The sequence below is a fragment of the Pseudophryne corroboree genome, chromosome 2 (assembly GCF_028390025.1).
Source record: "Pseudophryne corroboree isolate aPseCor3 chromosome 2, aPseCor3.hap2, whole genome shotgun sequence".
In the NCBI taxonomy this organism is placed as follows: domain Eukaryota; kingdom Metazoa; phylum Chordata; class Amphibia; order Anura; family Myobatrachidae; genus Pseudophryne; species Pseudophryne corroboree.
The window spans coordinates 425,195,766-425,218,652 of record NC_086445.1 but is presented as its reverse complement, the minus strand read 5'-3'; the positions used below and the strand labels follow the sequence as shown (position 1 = coordinate 425,218,652).

At 42.6% G+C, this 22,887-nt stretch overlaps 1 protein-coding gene across 27 annotated transcripts in view; it reads left to right on the top strand.

The window, feature by feature from the left end:
* ABI3BP (ABI family member 3 binding protein) overlaps nucleotides 1–22,887 on the top strand; it is an 860,645-nt gene that overhangs the window by 469,875 nt on the left and 367,883 nt on the right. For 24 of the 27 annotated variants that reach the window (XM_063953560.1, XM_063953556.1, XM_063953543.1 and 21 more), the window contains exon 11: nucleotides 5,026–5,100. The exons of the other annotated variants lie outside the window; for them this stretch is intronic. In XM_063953560.1, the coding sequence (XP_063809630.1) occupies nucleotides 5,026–5,100 (75 nt within the window). The remainder of the gene's footprint in view (nucleotides 1–5,025; nucleotides 5,101–22,887) is intronic. 27 annotated transcript variants of the gene reach the window in all.

The window sequence follows — 22,887 nt, the reverse complement described above, 5'->3', positions numbered from 1 at the left end:
TGAAAATTGTACTGTTTTAACTACAGCTAATTAACCTTGTTTTTGACTTTCATGTTGCAAATACTATGCTTTTTTTAAATGGTTATTTCTGTATTTGCTATTGTTGATGTTATATCTCTTTAGAATTTCACTTTTTATCAATATAAGAAACGTTGTATGCTTTGTTACTTTTGGATTATATTTAACTGTTACATGCTAATACATTGAAAATTGTACTGTTTTAACTACAGCTAATTAACCTTGTTTTTGACTTTCATGTTGCAAATACTATGCTTTTTTTAAATGGTTATTTCTGTATTTGCTATTGTTGATGTTATTTGTCTTTGGTTTACAGGGAAGCTAAAACATCTATTTTGTTGTTTATTGTCTTTTTATGCCCTCTAAATGTTTTTATGAATTACATTTTCTATGGCAGTAACAAGCCTTCTTATTGTGGAATCTTTCACTCCAGATTCAGCAGCCGCTACCCAAGAATGGGTCAGAGCGACCATGGGTAACATTATTTCCATGATTGTTGCCACATTCTCCTTCGCACGGTTTATTTGGTTCATTAAACAAGTAACTTGTCTTTCTAGGAAACCATGGCTGAACTTTGTCATTCCTTCAGATTCATTTATTGCATTCCACAACACTGTATTCTCTCTATCCTTCCCTGACTTCTTTTCTTTGTTCGTCTAGAAATCATTAATTAGCCAATGATCTCACTGTGCTCCATGATGAAATCACCCTTTTTCATATTCTAGCGCTTTAGCGTTGCTTTAGTTTACACATGATTTGTTCCATTGTGAGCAGCTATTGTAGAAAGCAAGTGCTGGTTTTGTTTTTAGCTCTTCATTTTTAAATAGTTTATTCTTCTGTTTATAAAATTCACCCAAGAAATGACTCAAAGTCAACGTTATATCAACAACTTACTCCGAACACGTGCTTAAGTATATCAGTACATTATGTTCACGAAGCTGTCAGAGTAACGGCGGAACACGCGTGTGGGCAGCGTGTCTCCGCGTGTCTCCATGTCCATGCTTTATCAATATTTAGTTAGCTCTATATAATCATGATGTTTAGATTATTAGTATGAGGCAGCGAATACATGAATAGTGAATCTTAGAGAGTTACATCCCTGTTTAGTGGACAACAAGACTGTCACTATACAAGTAATGCAGCACTAGCTATTAGACCCAATTGGGTATATAAATACTGAATTTTAGAGAGTTATACTTCTGCTCAGTGGATAGCAAAAATTGGTAATATATAATGAATGCAGCACCAGCTGTTAGATTTAGTTGAAAATATATAGGTAGCTATAAGCACTGCTCCAGACAAATTTATAAGGTCTTTATATTAGAAGTGTCAGTGTTACTAAGCACCTGCGATACAATTACAACAAATGCTCATGAAACTAATGACCAATCAGTGCTACCCTGTCACTATATACAGTGATTATCACAATCATTATTAAGAGATTATGAACAGAGGAGCACTATTGAAACATAGAAAATTATATACTTGCTGATTAGATAACAATACAGTAATCAATGAACAACGCAGCAGTGGCTGTTAAAATCTTTTAGTATACATAGAGAGCAGAAGGCACTGCGTTGAGTTCAAATAGATACATTCTATCCTTTCATGCTAAATGTGACACACTAGAGCAGATGCAATTGCAACAAATGTTTCCAGAATAAACCCTTCAAGTCCATGTAGCTGCTGTGAATAAAAGAATGTGATAACACTAATATCTAATGCTGTTTGGGTAATCCATCTCTATTAGGTGGTACATATCAGGCTAATAAAGTCCTCATATAATATACTGATATATATACATATTTAATGAGTGCTTCTCCTGTTTAACAATTAGATTAGATATTTAATAGTGGTGCATAATCTGGGAAAGTTGTATACTGACACCTAAATAGGTGTTATTGATCCCTATAAAATAAGGTGTTTCCTTTTGGAGACAACAATATTATGAATATCTAACTATTGGAGCTGATTGACATATATTCAAAGGAAAGATATATCCCTATATAATATCATATATGCTAGTGATCATAAACAATTGAGGAAGAGATCTATCTCCCCAGAATATAACATACATTTACATTGAATCTTTAGCACCACCTGTGTATTTTACACTCCATTATACATCTGATTTAAGCAGACATTGCGATAGCTGTTCTGTCACAAACAAATTGGTACCAACAGCTCATATTGCAACAATATCTAAGATATCACCATAATTAATAACCTTTTTGTTGCCCAAATACTTTGTCTAAGAGATTAATAATAATTAAACATATGAATGAACACTGATCCCATTATGGAATAATATGATACACTTTGTTGGACATTGGAATAAGACACGTGGACACACATTTTAATCTTTAAATCACCTTTATTTTACTTGCACTATGTATGTTTTGTCTATGTCACAATTTTAACCTCTATGTTTCGCCTATACTCATGGTCATGTGTAAGTAATGTACACAATTTTTAAACTGATATCAATAAAAGTTAATTTTTAATTAAATATAGGTGGATGTGATAACCAGATCCAATCTTCCTTATGTGCACCGATAATACAGCCTTTTCCTTCTTTCTTTCTTTCTTTCTTTCTTTCTTTGTGTACCTATGATAGCTGTAGTTGGTAGCACCCCCACAATAGATGGTAATTACCACAAAGTTAAATAGGGGTCTTTAATGGAACTTATGTTTCAAACGTAGATTGAGAACAATACAGTGTGTGTGCAGATACAATTTTTGTTCTCTCTATCCTTCCCTGACTTCTTTTCTTTGTTCGTCTAGAAATCATTAATTAGCCAATGATCTCACTGTGCTCCATGATGAAATCACCCTTTTTCATATTCTAGCGCTTTAGCGTTGCTTTAGTTTACACATGATTTGTTCCATTGTGAGCAGCTATTGTAGAAAGCAAGTGCTGGTTTTGTTTTTAGCTCTTCATTTTTAAATAGTTTATTCTTCTGTTTATAAAATTCACCTTACCCAAGAAATGACTCAAAGTCAACGTTATATCAACAACTTACTCCGAACACGTGCTTAAGTATATCAGTACATTATGTTCACTTCAGTAAGATGATTTCCAACTATTTTCATTTTTTAAGGCAAATGTTGAAAATAAATCAGCTTATACTGCTATCCCATCATTTATTCTTCCAGGTGTTCACATTAGGTTACATCTATCTCCCATCTGCTAGCTGTGGCTATCCGTACAACACATGTAAGGAGGCAGTCGGCAGCCTTTGTTACTATACCTCAGATTTGTTGATGAGACAGTTGATAAATGCAGGGAGACAGTTATCATTTACTAGTGCAGAGAATATAATAATTGTAAATGTATTTTATATATAAGGAAAAACCGATAAATCTAAGTGATTCCTAAACATTTTCTTATCATGTGGATGGCTTATAATAAGTTGTCCGCTATCCATTGATAATTTAGGCATTTAACTTTACTCAAAAAGTGCAACGATACAGATTTTTACTCTACATTAGTTATAGTTTTCAAATATTGCTCTAACTGCTTACTATTTTTGTATTGATTTTTTTTAATATTGTGATTGTACATCAGTTGCTATTTGGAAGTCATGTTTTATTGAATATAATATTGATTTCATCACCAGAATATGCAGAATTGTATTTTAAGCATGATTTAAATAACTTATAAAAGTCATTGCTGAATTTTAATTTGTTACTCATCTTTTTTTCTTTTTTCAACCTTTTAGAGTTAGTTTGCACTCATATTTTACCTATGCAGTTATTAATAAAACCAAAATATTGTTTAAAAAGTAATTTTATTACAGTTACTAATCGTGATATGTCTGCGCCATCTAATGACATTTCTATTTTCCATCCTCTGAAGATTACTTTATGACAATAGTCACCTTGTACAACTGAGTTACAATAGGTGAAGCCTGTAGGATAGGAAGACTAGCAGTTATTTTATATAAATGAAGTACTTGTTTAACATTATATTACTGTATGGGTTTTTTTTCTTTCCTTGGCGATAACTGCTGAAATCTTGACTGTAGGATTCTAATTGGCCATTAACTGTGACAGTATGGTATTCCTAGTATTAAAAAAAAACAGCCTCCTATAAACCACTATATTTTTTTAAATTATTCACTATAAAAAATGATTTGGTTCAAAATAAGCAAAAGATTTTGTGTTAGGACCCATAAAATGACACATTTAAAACCATATTGTATAAATCTGGCCAAACCCTTCTATGCAACAAAAATAATATTGTATTCCAATGTAGCTGCAATCACTTTCAGCAGAATTATCTTCTTTCCATCAATAACTCTTTTGTTTCAAATATATATAAAAAAGTTTCCCCAACAAAGAAGTCACTATGAATTATATTCTTATGATTCCATTTTATTCATTTATTATTTTTATTGGCAATGAAAAACCAAAACAAGTCTTATTTGATATTATTCATCCAGATCTATTTCAATCGGACTATTAAACCTTAGTCAACTAAAGTCAACGAACTAAGATTTATAAAATATTTTCTATGTTTAGCAAATGCTTCTGAATATCTTTAGAAAGCACACTTTTATTGTTAATGGAACTTTCTAGAAACATTTTCACGTCTCCACTGTTTTGATTGTATATCTGCTTTTGAATCTTAGTGCATGAACAACAAATCTGTGTGCACATTGTATAACATTTTCGGACCTTTACCTGTTGTTGTTGTTGTTGTTGTTTTTTAAATTTCACATTGTGAGATTTGTGTGGTTATCTGGTATTTTTGTTAATCTGTGTTGCACACCGCATTATGGGATGGTTAACCTAAAATGCCTATATTTCATATGTTAAGTGATGATGTCCCTTTAATTATTTTGTTTGTTTCACTTCGCTGACATCTAAGCATGTATGATATATGTTTTGTATGATCTGCATGGATTAGTGAAGAAGATAATCTAATTCCCCTATGTCTACAGTAAGCCATGGAGGTATACTTGTGCCAAATGTACCAAACTGACTCTTCCTTTGTACCCACAGTAACCCATCCCTTTATTCAAGTAAATAATAAACCAACTGAGCCTTCTGTCATCTATGGACAGTCAACTCCTTTGGGTAATAATACCTTGGTGTTCAATACAACTGCTAACCTAAGCACTGTATATAAATATTTAAGCACTACTCTAGCTACTTTTTCTATAATATATTCTTTCCAGATGCAGGTACTGTAGAAATAGGAATATGTGCAGTAACATATAAGGCACCAATGCACTACTGATTATAGTGCCTTTTGTCAATTCGTACTATTGCCTTACATTGAGTAGTATACATTACCATTCTTTAACAGACTGATTTTGGCTTGTGTTGAGTAATCACAAATTGTTTATACTAATGTATTATATTCCGCCATGTCGGTCATATGTAAAGTCCAACTGAATGAGATCCAGCTGTGCAATGCTTGTATCGAGCAGCTACTGTAGACTTTTTTTTCAACGTCTATTGGGCCAACAGCTGTCATCTACAGTTACCTTCTGACAGTATTTATCAACATGCGCAATAATACTCCAACTGATTTCAGTCAGATTGTTTTTAGTTATAGGGTCCACACAGGCTGTTAAATCAGGCCAATAGCCTCATCCCACATCAGATATTACAGTGTGTGCGGCAATCATTATATATATTGAAGGATCTCATCCTACACGTACATGAGACATGTTTATTACATGGTTGAGTCACATTATTATAACCACCAGCTAATAGCCAGAGTAACTGCTTCAAAGCCCCATGTGTAGCAGTGTTCACTGAACTATCAATTTAGACACTTGTTTGGTAGCCCCCAGGTTCATTTTGACGGCGAGCTGCACAACTTGTAGTGTGTTAGTCGGCCCTCATGCACCTTCGTAACCAACGTTCACCTCTCACATCAATGGCATGTGGTACTCTGCAGTTTCCAGATCGGTTATTTGCAATGGTGCCATTTGTCCAGTCACGATACACCTTCGCCACAGCATTTCGCAAACAGTTTCCAAACTGCGCTATTTCAGAAATACTGCCAGTCTTGGGCCGAAAGCCAATAATCCGAGTGACGTGTGCAGACCACCTATCGCACACCTTTATATACCCACCAAGCCAGTGCACGACACGTGACGTACTTCATGGTCTAAGCACTGCCGACATCAAATGTAGGAGGTGGTCATAATAATGTGACTCGACCATGTATATACAGACACTGTATGATAATAGTAATTTATTACCTCCAAAGAATATGACTAAAATTAAAAGAAAAATCTTCCAGTAGCAGAGCAATTAGAATTTGTCTTAAACTTCATATCCATTTTCTATATTTTTGCTTAAGCTTAAAACATTTAATTGTTTTTCAATCTGTTACTGTAATATTTGCTCTTAGTATTTATAAGATCTATTAATTCTAAATTTACATATACTGTATAACAACAAAGGAATCTCTTCTGACACTGGATGTTCCAAGGGATATTATGGTTAATATAGAAAATGTTGCTCCGACACGCTTTTCTAAGATTTACTTATTTGCCATTTATATTACATATTATTTTATTTATAGGTTCATGTGTCCTGATTTTTATTAGACTGGAGCCTTTCATATTTTCCTTTATATTGTATTACACATTAGTTTAAAGATAGAGTTGTGTGATAAAATGTCCATGTGTTATGTAAGTGGTTTATGGGTGATGAAATGTAGGTTTGTAGCACTTTCCCATGATGGGGGTTTATAAAGAAACTGCATTCAAACTCATGAGGTTACTCTGTGAAGTATATCCTTCCTTTAGGCATATTGAGACTTCTACCACGTGCACCAACTTTTACAGTTTAACAGAAACAAATTAAATTGTTTACCACTTACTCTTTTTTTTTGCTTCTTTTTATTTGTTTTCTACAGATGAGTTTAATACCCTTTGCTTTTACCTATAATACAGATATTCCTTGTACATAGGGTAAACAACCATTTAGTTCACTCAACCAATATTTTCAAGAATGCAGCCTTCAATGTTACAAAAACACAGCCATCAATTTAGTGGAAACCAATGACTTTGCTGTACCAGTGCCTGTTAGTCAACTTGGGCCTGTGAACTGATCGCTGCAGTTTCGTTCATGCACTGGTTCCTTGCGAATTGAAAAGGTGCTATCTGAGTATTGACCCGAAATTTCTACACTAGGTTCAAGCAATTCTTAAATTTAGCATTGTCTACATCATCTACAGTAACCTCTGTTTTGTTGCTGGTCCTCTGCTGTTATTTTTTTTTTGTTATTGCGAGTGTCTCTCCATCCCCTCTCTGTGTCCTGTCTCCGGTGCGGCGGCCATTTGAAATATGGTGCCAACTTGTGAGCCAATCAAAGCTTGTGGGCCGGCTGCCAATCAGGAGCCACTGCTGCCGGTCTGCGCGCTCTGATTGGCCACCGGAGATGGGACACAGTGAGGGGAAGGAGAGATGTGCGCTGTGCTCCCCTCCCCTCAGGCTCAGACAGGGGAAGTGCCGAAGCAGAGTCGGCTCCGACAGCAGGGCAGACAGGGATGGGGCTGCAGATTTTCCGGACTTGGTTCCGTCTTTTTAGAACGAGCTTCAGGAACGGCATTCCAAAGTGTTCCGGCCCAAAAATAGCCCTGGCCCCCACACACGGAACGATATAGCGGACAATCCAACGCATTGGAATGATAAAATAGCTATATCGTCCCATGTGTATGCACCATATCATTTATTGTGCGCTACCGTGTGGTCGTTAGTCACTTCGCCTGATATTTCTGGATGTTCAAAAGATCAGGAGATGCTGCTGACGATCCCAAGCATCGCTATGTGGGGGGGGGGGGGGGCAGCATAGCAGGCGGTCGGGCACAATGGGACCAGATGACAGTGTTTTAGGTTCTATTTTTTAGTGCTTTTCTTTTCTTTGTTTATTTTATATGAAGATTTCAAAATATTTGATCTTAGAGGACTGTTAATTGTTTAGAACACAAAGACATATAATGACACTTTTTCTTTGCTGAGAATTAACTCATCATTTTCTATACACGAGCACAGCTTATGACATCTATCATCTGGGATCACAGTTATATATAAGCTCAGAATTTAACTTTAAACAAGACAAGATAATAGCCAACTTCACAAAGAATAGAAAACTGTATGATTGCTATTGGACTGCTATTAGATAACTGGTATGTGTCAGTATATGGGAAACGCAATTAACTGCTTTAAAGTATGTAAGTAATACTAATCTGTAAATAAATAGAAATTCTACTGGGAATCATAAATACAACAGGTTCCATTATTCAACGTAAATAATAGGGGCTTATTAACTTCTTCTAATTAGATTTTCAATGTTCCATTGAATTACAATTATTCATTCACTGACAACACTGGATCCCAAGCTCCAGTTATTGAAGAGAAGTTGAATGAATGGGTTGGTTTTGAAATACCGTCTGTCAGTATGCTGGCGGTCACATGACTGACCGCGACACCCCGACAATGAGGATCCTGAAGCTGATTGGTTGTTTTGTGCAGCGTCTCCACTTTATCTTTTTAGCGTGTAGTATTCTCCTAATGGTATGGAGGTGTGCGTAATCCCTCTTGGATGCAAATTTCCGCTGGGAGCACCCCTGCTGCAAGCACACTGTGACAATGAGGCAAGTGACTTACTTCCCCATTTTAGCAGACACAAACTCACACCTAGGAACAGTCCTAACTCAATTTTATTGCTTTGGTGAGTGTTGTAGGGATTCACAATTACAAGAATACAATAGAAATGTACTTACAGTTTTATAAAGAAAGGACACTTTTGCAGAGGAAAACGTAAAACAGCGCTAGAATAATGATATAATTGCCAATAAATCATAATACCAGAGAAAGCTGCTAAATAAGGTGCACAGGTTGGCTTTGGTCTTACACACTCAGTCACAGGTAACCAGCGTTAGCATTAGATAGGCAGGCAGGTGAAGCAAGAAATTGGTGCACCTCTACCAATTCATTAAATGTCTGCACACACACCACTTGCATTAATCTGTCAGCACTATCAGTTCGCTCAGACATAACACATTAGCATAAGACAAGCCCGACTTATCTCACTGAGGGGTATATTCAATTGAAGTCGAAAACTGCCGTCTGTCGAAAAGACTGCTGTTTTCGACTTTTTTTAGGTTAGAAGGGGTTCCAACCTATTCAATATTTTCGACAAGTTATAAAATTCGACTTGTCGAAAAAGCAAGTGGATCGGCGGAATAGCTGCCGATCTACGTGCTTGTGTCGAAAACGGGGCCAAAACTGACAGGTTTTGGCCCCCTTTTCAACCATTTCAGTCAGACATCAAAAGATATCGGACTGAGATGCGGACCCAGAGGAGGAGAGGGGGGAGAGCCGCAGGGAGACGGGGGACTGCCGCGGGCAGTCAGAGGAGATCAGCGCGACAGCACAGCGCTGCAGCAGGATGACACACACCTGCGCCGCTCATGGCAGCGTCCACCCAGCTCCAGCAAGCTTGCTGCAGCCGGGTGGACACTGCCGTGAGGTCGGGCAGCTGTGTGACATCCATCTGTAGCACTACTGTAGCGCTGATCTCCTCTGGCTGCCCACGGCTGTCCCCCGCTGGTCTCCCCGCGGCTCGCCTCCCTTCTCCTCCTCTGCGTCCCTCATCTTAATTTGACTTGAAAAAGTCGATTTAAGATGAGATTTGAATAGGGGTTGTCGGATCCATTCCGACAAATACATGTCGGAATGGATCCGACTTTAATTGAATATACCCCTTAGCATCTAGGAAGACCCCTGTGCAAAAAACCTATGAGCAGCATGAGATTCTCTTTTAGCATAACCACATTAGTATTGAACAAAATACATTTGCATTAACACATTTAGGAGCATATCTCAATAAGCATAAGACTCGCTTTTACCATTACTACCTTAGCACTGAACAAAATACATTTATGAGCATATCTCAATCAATAAGCTGTTAGCATAAGATTCACTTTTGGCATAACCACATTAGCAAAGAAAAAATACAGCAACTAGCAACCTGTAAATATTATCAGACTTCCTTTAGCACCAAATATCCTACATTAGTATTACTGGTGAATGCAGGGCTACCCTAAGGGTACACTAGAGGCAGGGTTCCTACCCCCTGAATGATCTCTTTTTGCTGGGGAGCCAAAAGTGCAGCCTGCTCCCTTTTCCTGATGCAGGGATTACATCTCTAGGGGGAGGACTAATCCTTTTTGCACCTGATGGGGGCACGCAAGGAATGTGAGGAGCCCACCCCCTTATGTTTACTATGGGAGTACTAGAGGTACTCCCATAGTAAACATGCTTATGCCAATAAAAGGGAGTCTACCCTCTTGCTTACACCAATAATGAAGAGTACTGCACGGAAGGGGTTTAAGACAGGGCAGAGTGAGAAGCGTAAGGTTAGGAGAGGGCACCAGGTCTCACCATTAACCGCAGCTCTTCTGCCACTTCCGATTCAACTTCCTGATCTTCGGCACAACCCGGGATGCTGAGTACCGCACCGGGTTACATCAACAAGGACAGGGATCCGCTGTATTCCCAGGGTCTTCTGTTCTTCAGCCACCGGATGGATGCTCTTCTCCAGTCCGGATCTTCTTCTTCCCTTACGGTGCTCTTTTACTAGATAGCCTGGGGTCTTCGCAGCCGGGATCGTCCAGTGCTCCATCTGTCCTCGTGTCCTTGGCTGTCTGCGGCTTCCTCCACTTGCTCATCTTCACGTTGGCCATAAGCAGTGGTCCTCTTTTCTGGCATCATCCCTCTCCACTTCACGGCTGCAGCTCTTCCACTGGAGTCCCCTTGCGGTCTTCACTGCACAAACAGGAAGTGACCCGGGCAGCTTCGCTTCACTGGGGTCTTCTTGCTCCTTCTGCTTGTCAGGCTACTCTCATCTTGCGGCCCTCAGCAGCGTTCTCTCCAGCCGAAGCACATCTATCCGAGGTAGATGCCAATGTCCAAGCTCCACTCTGATCAGTCCAGGTGAGCGGTCTGGTCCCTCTCTCCCCCTTCCCACACTGCAGTGCTGCATAAATAGCCCCGGGCTCCTCAGGACCACCGACGTCCTTCGTGGTCACTGCAACAGGCCACCCCTGGTCAGTCTTCCCCGCGATCCAAGGGTCCAATGAGCTAATGGGGATTTCTCTGACGTCCTAGTGGATGCTGGGAACTCCGAAAGGACCATGGGGAATAGCGGGCTCCGAAGGAGGCTGGGCACTCTAGAAAGATTTATGACTACCTGGTGTGCACTGGCTCCTCCCACTATGACCCTCCTCCAAGCCTCAGTTAGATCTTGTGCCCGGCCGAGGTTGGATGCACACTAGGGGCTCTCCTGAGCCCTTAGAAAGAAAGTATAGATTTAGGTTTTTTATTTTCAGTGAGACCTGCTGGCAACAGGCTCACTGCAGCGAGGGACTAAGGGGAGAAGAAGCGAACTCGCCTGCTTGCAGCCGGATTGGGCTTCTTAGGCTACTGGACACCATTAGCTCCAGAGGGATCGACCGCAGGCCCAGTCCTTGGTGTTCGGTCCCGGAGCCGCGCCGCCGTCCCCCTTACAGAGCCAGAAGCAAGAAGAGGTCCGGAAAATCGGCGGCAGAAGACATCAGTCTTCACCAAGGTAGCGCACAGCACTGCAGCTGTGCGCCATTGCTTCTCATACACACTTCACACTCCGGTCACTGAGGGTGCAGGGCGCTTGGGGGGGGCGCCCTGAGCAGCAATAAAAACACCTTGGCTGGCAAAAATACCACAATATATAGCCCCAGAGGCTATATATGTGGTAAATACCCCTGCCAGAATCCAGAAAAAAGCGGGAGAATAGGCCGCGGAAAAGGGGCGGAGCTATCTACCTCAGACACACTGGCGCCATTTTCTCTTCACAGTGCAGCTGGAAGAAAGCTCCCCAGGCTCTCCCCTGTAGTTTTCAGGCTCAAAGGGTTAAAAAGAGAGGGGGGGCACTAAATTTAGGCGCAATATTGTATATACAAGCAGCTATGGGGGAAAATTCACTCAGTTATAGTGTTAATCCCCACATTATATAGCGCTCTGGTGTGTGCTGGCATACTCTCTCTCTGTCTCCCCAAAGGGCTTTGTGGGGTCCTGTCCTCAGTCAGAGCATTCCCTGTGTGTGTGCGGTGTGTCGGTACAGCTGTGTCGACATGTTTGAGGAGGAGGCTTATATAGTGACGGAGCAGATGCCGATAAATGTGATGTCGCCCCCTGTGGGGCCGACACCAGAGTGGATGGTTAGGTGAAAGGTATTAACCGACAGTGTCAACTCCTTACATAAAAGGGTGGATGACGTAACAGCTGTGGGACAGCCGGCTTCTTAGCCCGCGCCTGCCCAGGCGTCTCAAAGGCCATCAGGGGCTCAAAAACGCCCGCTCATTCAGATGGCAGACACAGATGTCGACACGGAGTCTGACTCCAGTGTCGACAAGGTTGAGACATATACACAATCCACTAGGAACATCCGTGACTTGATCCCGGCAATAAAAAATGTGTTACACATTTCTGACATTAACCTCTAAAAATGGGTTTTTATGTTTGGGGAGAAAAAGCAGGCAGTGTTTTGTTCCCCCATCAGATGAATGAATGAAGTGTGTGAAAAGCGTGGGTTCCCCCTGATAAGAAACTGGTAATTTCTAAAAAGTTACTGATGGCGTACCTTTTTTCGCCAGAGGATAAGTTACGCTGGGAGATATCCCCTAGGGTGGATAAGGCGCTCACACGGTTGTCAAAATAGGTGGCACTGCCGTTTTAGGAACGGCCACTTTGAAGGTACCTGTTGATAAAAAGCAGGAGGCTATCCTGAAGTCTGTATTTACACACTCAGGTACTAGACTGAAACCTGCAGAGCGTGCTGCTGCAGCGTGGTCGGTGACCCTGTCAAACATACTAGTTTGCTAACATGAGAACATATTAAAGACGTCGTCTTATATATGAGGGATGCACAGAGGGATATTTTGCCGGCTGGCATCCAAAATGAATGTAATGTCCATTCTGTCAGGAGGGTATTAGAGACCTGTCACTGGACAGGTGATGCTGACTTTAAAAGGCGCATAGAGATTCTGCCTTATAAGGGTGAGGAATTATTTGGGGATGGTCTCTGGGACCTCATATCCGCAGCAACAGCTGGGAAGAAATATTTTTACCTCAGTTTTCCTCACAGACTAAGAAAGCACTGTATTATCAGGTACAGTCCTTTCGGCTTCAGAAAAGCAAGCGGGTCAAAGGCGCTTCCTTTCTGTACAGAGACAAGGGAAGAGGGAAAAAGCTGCACCAGTCAGCCTGTTCCCAGAATCATAATTCTTCTCTCGCTTCCTCTGAGTCCACAGCATGACGCGGGGGCTCCACAGGTGTAGCCAGGTACGGTGGGGGGCCGTCTCAAAAATTTCAGCGATCAGTGGGCTCGCTCACAGGTGGATCCCTGTTTCATTCAAGTAGTATTTCAGGGGTACAAGCTGGAATTCGAGATGTCTTCCCCCCGCCGTTTCCTCAAATATGCCTTGCCGACAACTACCCCAGGCAGGGAGGCTGTGCTAGAGGCAATTAATAAGCTGTATTCCCAGCAGGTAATACTTAAGGTGCCCCTACTTCAACAAGGACGGGGTTACTATTCCACACGGTTTGGGGTACCGAAACCGCATGGTTCGGTGTGACCCTTTTTTATATTTAAAATCCTTGAACACATACATAAAAAAATTCAAGTTCAAGATGGAATCGCTCAGGGCGGTTATTGCAAGCCTGGACGAGGGGGATTACATGGTATCCCGGGACATCAAGGATGCTTACCTGCATGTCCCCATTTACTATCCTCGCCAGGAGTACCTCAGATTTGTGGTACAGGATTACCATTACCAAGTCCAAACTCTGCCGTTTGGACTGTACATGGCACCGAGGGTGTTACCAAGGTAATGGCCGGAATGATGATACTCCTTCGAAAAAGGGGAGTTTTTAATGATCCCGTACTTGGACAATCTCCTTATAAGGGCGAGGTCCAAGGAGCAGTTGCTAGTCGGGGTAGCACTATTTTGGAAAGTGCTACAACAGCACGGTTGGATTCTAAACAGTCCAAAGACACAGCTGTTTCCTACGACACGTCTACTGTTCCTGGGGATGGTTCTGGACACAGACCAGAAATAAGTGTTTCTCCCGGAGGAGAAAGCCAAGGAGCTGTCATCTCTAGTCAGAGACCTCCTGAAGCCAAAACAGTTATCGGTGCATCATTGCACGCGAGTCCTGGGAAAAATTATAGCTTCCTGCGAAGCAATCCCATTCGGCAGGTTCCATGCAAGAACTTTTCAGGGGGACCTGTTAGACAAGTGGTCCGGATCACATCTTCAGATGCATCGGCTGATAACCCTGTCTCCAAGGACCAGGGTATCTCTACTGTAGTGGCTGCAGAGTGCCCATCTTCAAGAGGGCTGCAGGTTCGACATACAGGACTAGGTCCTAGTGACCATGTATGCCAGCCTTTGAGGCTGGGGGGCAGTCACACAGGGAAGAAGCTTCCAGGGACTTTGGTCAAGTCAGGTGACTTCCCTACATAAATATTCTGGAACTGAGGGCCATTTACAATGCCCTGAGTCAGGCAAGGCCTCTGCTTCAAAACCGGCCGGTCCTGATCCAATCAGACAACATCACGGCAGTCGCCCATGTAAACCAACAGGGCGGCACAAGAAGCAGGATGGCGATGGCAGAAGCCACAAGGATTCTCCGATGGGCGGAAAATCATGTGTTAGCACTGTCAGCAGTGTTCATTCCCGGAGTGGACAACTGGGAAGCAGATCTTCTCAGCAGACACGACTTCCACCCGAGAGAGTGGGGACTTCATCCAGAAGTCTTCCAAAGGATTGTACACCATTGGGAAAGGCCACAGGTGGACATGAAGGCGTCCCGCCTCAACAAAAAGCTATAAAAGATATTGCGCCAGGTCAAGGGACCTTCAGGCGATAGCTGTGGACGCTCTGGTAACACCGTGGGTGTACCAGTCGGTTTATGTGTTCCCCCCTCTGCCTCTCATACCAAAGGTACTGAGAATAATAAGAAGGCGAGGAGTAAGAACGATACTCGTGGTTCCGGATTGGCCAAGAAGAGCCTGGTACCCAGAACTTCAAGAATTTATATCAGAGGACCCATGGCCTCTGCCGCTTAGACAGGACCTGCTGCAGCAGGGGCCCTGTCTGTTCCAAGACTTACCGCGGCTACGTTTTGATGGCATGGCGGTTGAACGCCGGATCCTAAAGGAAAAGGGCATTCCGGAGGAAGTCATTCCTACGCTGATTCAAGCCAGGAAAGATGTAACTGCAAAACATTATCACCGCATATGGCGGAAATATGTTGCTTGGTGTGAGGCCACAAAAGGCCCCAACAGAGGAATTTCAACTAGGTCGATTTCTGCATTTCCTACAAGCAGGAGTGTCTATGGGCCAAAAATTAGGCTCCATTAAGATACAGATCTCAGCTCTGTCGATTTTCTTCCAGAAAGAATTAGCTTCAGTACCTGAAGTTCAGACATTGTAAAAGGAGTGCTGCATATTCAGCCCCCGGTTGTGCCTCCAGTGGCACCTTGGGATCTCAACGTGGTGTTGAGTTTCTTAAAATCACATTGGTTTGAACCACTAAAAACCGTGGATCTAAAATATCTCACGCGGAAAGTGGTCATGTTATTGGCCTTGGCTTCGGCCAGGCGTGTATCAGAATTGGCGGCTTTGTCATATAAAAGTCCTTATCTGATTTTCCATATGGATAGGGCAGAATTGAGGACTCGTCCCCAGTTTCTCCCTAAGGTGGTATCAGTTTTTCACTTGAACCATCCTATTGTGGTGCCTGCGGCTACTAGGGACTTGGAGGATTCCAAGTTACTGGACGTAGTCAGGGCCTTGAAAACTTATGTTTCCAGGACGGCTAGAGTCAAGAAAATTGACTCGCTATTTATCCTGTATGCACCCAACAGGCTGGGTGCTCCTGCTTCTAAGCAGACTATCGCTCGCTGGATCTGTGACACGATTCAGCAGGCGCATTCTGCGGCTGGACTGCCGCATCCTAAATCAGTGAAAGCCCATTCCACAGGGAAGGTGGGCTCATCTTGGGCGGCTGCCCGAGGGGTCTCGGCTTTACAACTTTGCCGAGCTGTTACTTGGTCAGGGGCAAACACGTTTGCAAAATTCTACAAATTTGATACCCTGGCTGAGGAGGACCTTGAGTTCTCTCATTCGGTGCTGCAGAGTCATCCGCACTCTCCCGCCCGTTTGGGAGCTTTGGTATAATCCCCATGGTCCTTTCGGAGTTCCCAGCATCCACTAGGACGTCAGAGAAAATAAGATTTTACTCACCGGTAAATCTATTTCTCGTAGTCCGTAGTGGATGCTGGGCGCCCATCCCAAGTGCGGATTGTCTGCAATACTTGTAAATAGTTATTGCTAACTAAAGGGTTATTGTTGAGCCATCTGTTGAGAGGCTCAGTTGTTTTCATACTGTCAAACTGGATATAGTATCACGAGTTGTACGGTGTGATTGGTGTAGCTGGTATGAGTCTTACCCGGGATTCAAAATCCTTCCTTATTATGTCAGCTCGTCCGGGCACAGTGTCCTAACTGAGGCTTGGAGGAGGGTCATAGTGGGAGGAGCCAGTGCACACCAGGTAGTCATAAATCTTTCTAGAGTGCCCAGCCTCCTTCGGAGCCCGCTATTCCCCATGGTCCTTTCGGAGTTCCCAGCATCCACTACGGACTACGAGAAATAGATTTACCGGTGAGTAAAATCTTATTTTTCCCGAGCCAGGGCTGTTGCTGGCCAGAGGGAGAATCACTACAAGCCAGGGGCGCCACAACCTCCCTGCCAGGGTCATTAAAAGTTCAGCCCATGTACTGCTATGGGCTGATTGAGATTAGCTGACTATGTGGGGGACAATAGCTCAATGAAATAAACAAAGGGGTTCCCCTGCTAAAATAAAAAAAAAACATGTGGGGTAGTACAAACGCTTGATACATCCCCCACATAATGCTACCCTTGTCATATTCTATAAGGTGTGTCTTAAAATGGACAATGCAGTTATATACAACATGCTTTGTCACAAACATCATTACGCACCGAACATTTTACAGTTGTTTATATAACCCCCCAACTAAAGTGTTCTAGTCGAGAATCAGGGTGGCTGAACATACTCTAAAATATAATAATAATAATTCAAAGAAAAGTTTGCCTTAGCTCTCACTAAAACAAAGTAATAGAGTATGAGGTATTTTCCAAAACAGACGAACCACAAACTAAGCTGAGTAATTATTGTGTTCTGAATTATAGCTATTATCTTCTCAGTCAAGTTTATTTAATTGAATTGCGGATTTACATCTGTGTATAGTAGAACTAAAACAGACGTCAAACAATTTCCACTCTTAAGGGGCCCCATACACTACCGCAACATGTCAGACGGACATGTCGTGGGCGATCACCCCCGGCAGCTTCCCGGGGGCAGGAATCGCCCAAGATACATCGTATGCTGTCCTTTTGCATACAATGTATCCTGGGCGATCCAGGCCACGCCTGCGGGGTCGGACCAGATTGAATGTGCAGCACATTCAATCTGGAGGATCCGATCTGATGCTCACGTGAACGCGCATCGGATCGGAAACGCCTCCAAAATGCCCGATTTCATCCGATATATCGTGCCCAATGCCCGAAATCGAATAAAATTGGGCATTATCGTCCTTTACTGTATACTATTTTAATGCAATCTTGTTTGGTCCGATACTGTACTTTGGAATCCTATTAGTGTAGCCCACAAAGCTCTGTATGACAAGAATGGCAATAAAAGATCTCGGGGCTTAATAAGCTTAAATAAGGCACTTGTAACATGGAGTATAGTCTCTCTTTCCTTACCCTTTATACATTAGTTTATATTACATTCTGTCAGTGTATGCTTAAGACGGTTTTTCTGTACATGTTGAATAGTATTACAAAATATTCACCAAGGACAGAGAAAATAGATCTTTGACTGAAATTGGGATAAGAAAACCAAGACTTATAATGACAAATGTTACCCTCCCTTTACCTCCTCCTACAAGTTACAAGAATACTTGCCACTTAAAAAATCATAAACAAAAAAATTAAATACTAATTCAAATTGAGTTACAATTCATTTTAGGTGTAGGTCTCTTTAAGTCTTTTGATGAACAGTAGTATGGTGGGTATATTGTCACACGATTTTGTTATTTCTAGGCACAAGCAAAAAAATATGCTGAGGATCGATTCCAAACCACAAAACCTCAAACTAGATTGAGTAATAGCTTTGTTTATTCTTTCATTCAAGATATCCATCCTAAGCATTTAACTAAGACATTTTAATTAAACATTGCTGGAAACTAACTTCGATATAAGACCAAACAGAACAAGCAGTGAAAATGGGGTTTAACGTAAGAAAAATGGTAAAATGATTAACCCTGCTGCAGATGACACTAGACACAGATTACATTAATTTGGAGCTTTTTTTCAACGTCACTTCAATGTTACTACATCATTTAACTATTCCCAACTTCAATAAGTTCTCGACGGGAGATAAATGTGTGCCAGGAGTTCGTCTTCAACATAGAACAATTACCCTTCTCTATTTGATTGCCAAATAGTACTCTTGGTCAGGGCTGGTGCAGGGTATAACGAATCACTAGCAAAAGTCATACCCTCACAATTGTGTGTGTGTGTATATATATATATATATATATATCAATGGAGCGCTCGGCCTCACTCACTCGGGATTTGCCAATAATAAATGATGCAGAGACAAGCTGCTGTTAACGTTTCAGTTATATTAATAACTTTCGTCAGAACACTTAAACACTTACAGATTACATACCTTTATACCTTCACCCAATTGTGTGCACGTTGTTCCTGGCCACAGGGCTGAGTCAGGGGTGGATGACGTCACCGCCTCACCTCTGACGCTTTTGAACGCTCTCCCCACTGTGCTCCTGGTTGCCAAGGGAACCTATAAACAAATACCATGTGATGATAGAAATACCTCCGCCACCAGCATGAAAACAGTATGATACAATATCAAATGCTGCTGTATTTAAACTAACAAAAATTCTGTTTAACAATGGAGCTAACAGGAGCAAGCAGACAATCCTATTAATGTCTCATTAATATTGCAACATATACTTCCATTCTATGTTGTGTGAGAACACATTTCACAGGAAACAATTTAGGCTAAAATGTTCATTTATCCCCTTGAGGGCTACAGTGTTTAACCAGTGAATCCACCGTGCCTCCCGTTGCAATAATGAATTATTGTGTTCTCCACCTCTAACACTAGGTGGTTGCTGGTCTATGATTTTGTATTTCTGAGACGCCAAATTATGTTTCATCAGTTGGAAGTGTTTGGCGACAGGCTGTGATTGTGCCTCCCCCTCTAATGCTGACCGTATGGCCGACCTGTGCATGGCCATTCTTTCCCGATACTGACGGCTTGTTTTCCCTACATAAAAGAGGCCGCACGGACACCTAATAAAATAAATTACGTGCGTGCTCGTGCAGGTCAGGAACTTATCAATTTTAATGTGTTTACCGGAGTGCGGGTGTGTGAAGCCGGACCCGTTTCCATATAACTGCATGTTGTGCAGTTAATGCATCTATAACACCCCGGTTTTTTAGACAAGAAGTTACAGGTGGGTTCTGGTTTCCTATTGGAAATATCATTTCTGACCAATATTTCCTTAATGCTCTTATTGCGGGTATAACTGGCCAGAAGAGAATGCTGTTTAAGCATATTCAACTCTTTATCTGAAGTTTAAAAAAAAAGAAGAGAAACAAGGTGCATGTGATCAACAGTTATATCTGCTAATTATCTGTTTGCTGCTCCCACGAGCCAGGGTATTAGCAACCCTGTGGATACCAGAAACAACAAAAAGAAATAGAGAGCGCAAACAGAAATAATAGTACAATTATTTATTAAAACTATTAAAGGGGGATTTAAACCTTTGGATAGTTTTCACAAGCTAAGTTAAAACAATTTCACTTGCACATCAACCACTTTAAAATAGGTCAACTCCACAATTATATTTGCATGGCCGTTTCTTGGAGCAGGCGAGCAGTGCAACCGCACTGGGCGCCCGCCGCGGCACTAACTGTGGCTCCCTGCTTCCCACTCCTATTTCTCCCCGAGTAACCCGCTCGGGGGGGCGGAGTTTCACGGAATGACGCAGTTACGTCACGACGCAACCCCGTCACTCCGCAAAACTCCCCCCCCCCCCCTCCGAGCGGAGTACAGAGGGGGATCCAAGTTAGGAAGAGGGAAAGGCCGGCGCGAGGAGCGACTGGTGAGGCGGGCCGAAGAGCGGGTCTCGCCTCTGTAAGTATTCTCTCTCTCTCTCTCAATGTGTAAAATGGGGACATCTGCCGTAGTGTGTGAAATGGGGACTTTTGCCTGCCGTAGTGTGGGGATTTAATGTATCAAGGGCATTGCTGTGTGTGGCATAATATGGTGCAGGGGGCATTACTGTGTGGGGCTTCATATGGTAGAATTTTTTTTTTTCCTGTGGTGGTCGTGATCTGTTGGAGCAGGGTCAAAAACTGGATTGTGAGGTAGTCTTTTCAGACGAGGCCATGCCCATTTAAATGAGGCCACACCCATTTAAATGAAGCCACGGCCCCTTGCCGGGTGCACGTGCAAGTTTTTTTTTAATCTAGGTGTGGGGGGGGGGGGGGGGGGGCACATTTTTGTTATGTCATGGGGGGGCACATTTTAAAATTTCGCACTGGGAGCCAAATTGGCTAGAAACAGCCCTGTATATTTGTTGCTAATATACTAAATATTGTCATTGAAAATGTGAACTTATAAGCAAAATAAAATGATAAACAAATTAAAGTCCATGAACACTTCCCCTTGATTTGGTATATTCGTTCTTTAGATAAATGAACAAAAGAGCTCCAACAATTATCCAAATTCCTTTTGTGATACTGTTTCTGAATTTGATATAACGTAATAAGTATACTTGCCCTTTTGAGCCAAAATGTATCCAAACTGCTGACACTTCACACTTATATCAGCCTCTTATAGATACATGCAAACATTAGAGTGCTCTCAGTCCGAAGGCCTAAAAACCCGAAACAGGTTTTATGGGTGGATCCCTCCCTTCTGTTTCACACGTATATCCCCAAGACGCCATGATCCAGCTTTTACTAAAAGCGCAAATTTTTATCAGGTCATTTAAAATACATAGGGCAGAACCTGGTACAAACATATATCTTCTGTTGATCATTTTACCAGTGCTTCTATCACATAATATACAAAAGAAGTGCGGGTTCAGAATTACCCGGCTTTACTCTGATCACAAAACGGCATCATATTGGCACTCTGGCTGTCATGTGTTTTTGATGGCCAATAAGACAAATCTGGATAAATCCAAACTTGCTGTAATTTGGCGTTAAGAACAGAGTAAATACACATACACTTAAAGCACACAGTATGTACACAATGGGACCACACTGCACACCTTGCACCCATGTTCTTTAATATTTATCTCACATCCTTATTACATACAGTACTTGCTGATATTGCTGACCCCTCTTCCGGGAGGGGGCAGCCTGGTCTGCGAGTAGGGGGGCGTGTCCAGTAGTGAGGGACGTGGCTGCATGGAAACGTCATTGTGCTCTGCCCCTCAGTGCCGAGGAAACAGGCACTGGAGAGCGGGGGCGGAGCTACGATGACACGATTCAGCGCAAATAGCGTCATCGGGTCTCCCTCGGTCCGCCCACTGGTGCTCCGTTGTGGGCGGCCAAGGGGGATATGCGGGAGCTGGTAGCGGATGCAGGACACTTGCCGACCTTACCGGGGGGCCAGGAGCACCACACGATTTTCGGGAGCCTCATTAATAGGCCAACAGCCTCATTGCTGCCCCTCAGGTGCCGTCGCCCTTATGCAGCTGAATAAAGCTGCCTAAGGGAAGTACCAGCCTTGCTCTTGGTGTTTTTTCAAACTAAATTTTTAAATATTTCAAACTACCATGATTAGCATAGAACACAGTTTCCCAAATAGTAGTCCTCAAACTCTTCTTACAGGCCGGGTTTTAAGGATATTCATGCTTTAGTACAATTCTTTAAACCAAAAACTTGCAGATATCCTTAAAACTAGGACTTTAGGTGGCTTTGAGTGTTTGAGAAACTATGTAGCTCTCCAGTTGCTGTGGAACTACACATCCCAGCATGCCCTACCACAGGTTTGCTGTTAGGATGTTCTAAAACTGTGTCAGGGCATGCTGGGATGTATAGTTCCACAGCAGCTGGAGAGCAGCAGGTTGCCTTCCCCTGACCTAAAGAGAACATAGGTGTGCGCAGGGGGGGTGCCTGGTGCGCACAGGCACCCCCTAATGTCCGGCACCCCGATCTCACATGCCTGATGCAGTGATCGTCGAGCAGGCTGATTACTGTCTCCTCTGCGCTGCACCCTGTCAGGACTGCATTACTGACCGGATGCCTGAGTTAATCAAGGGTGCCACTGCCACCGGCTTTCAAACTCCCGGCTCCACCTCCATGTACAAAAACAGCGTGATGTGATTACGTCATGCTGCTCGCACGCCCACCCGCCACATGCCCACCTCTCTCCTTCTATGCTATGCCAACGCCAGCCACTGATTAGGAAGACAAATTCAATACTGGCAGGTGGGCGGCAGCAGCATTGACACGTCACTCGTTTTTCCAGCAGCAGCAGTAACTAGTCTGCGACTGTCAGTGTCAGTGAGTGACTGCAGCTTGCAGGGGAAAGAGAGGGGGAGCCAGACCATGCTGAGGAGGAGCAGTGTAATTGCAGTGAGTGCCATCAGGGGTGTTTGTTTGGTGCACACCACAACATCTGACAATGAATCTGCTTTATTAGGATTGGTACAAGGGTGGA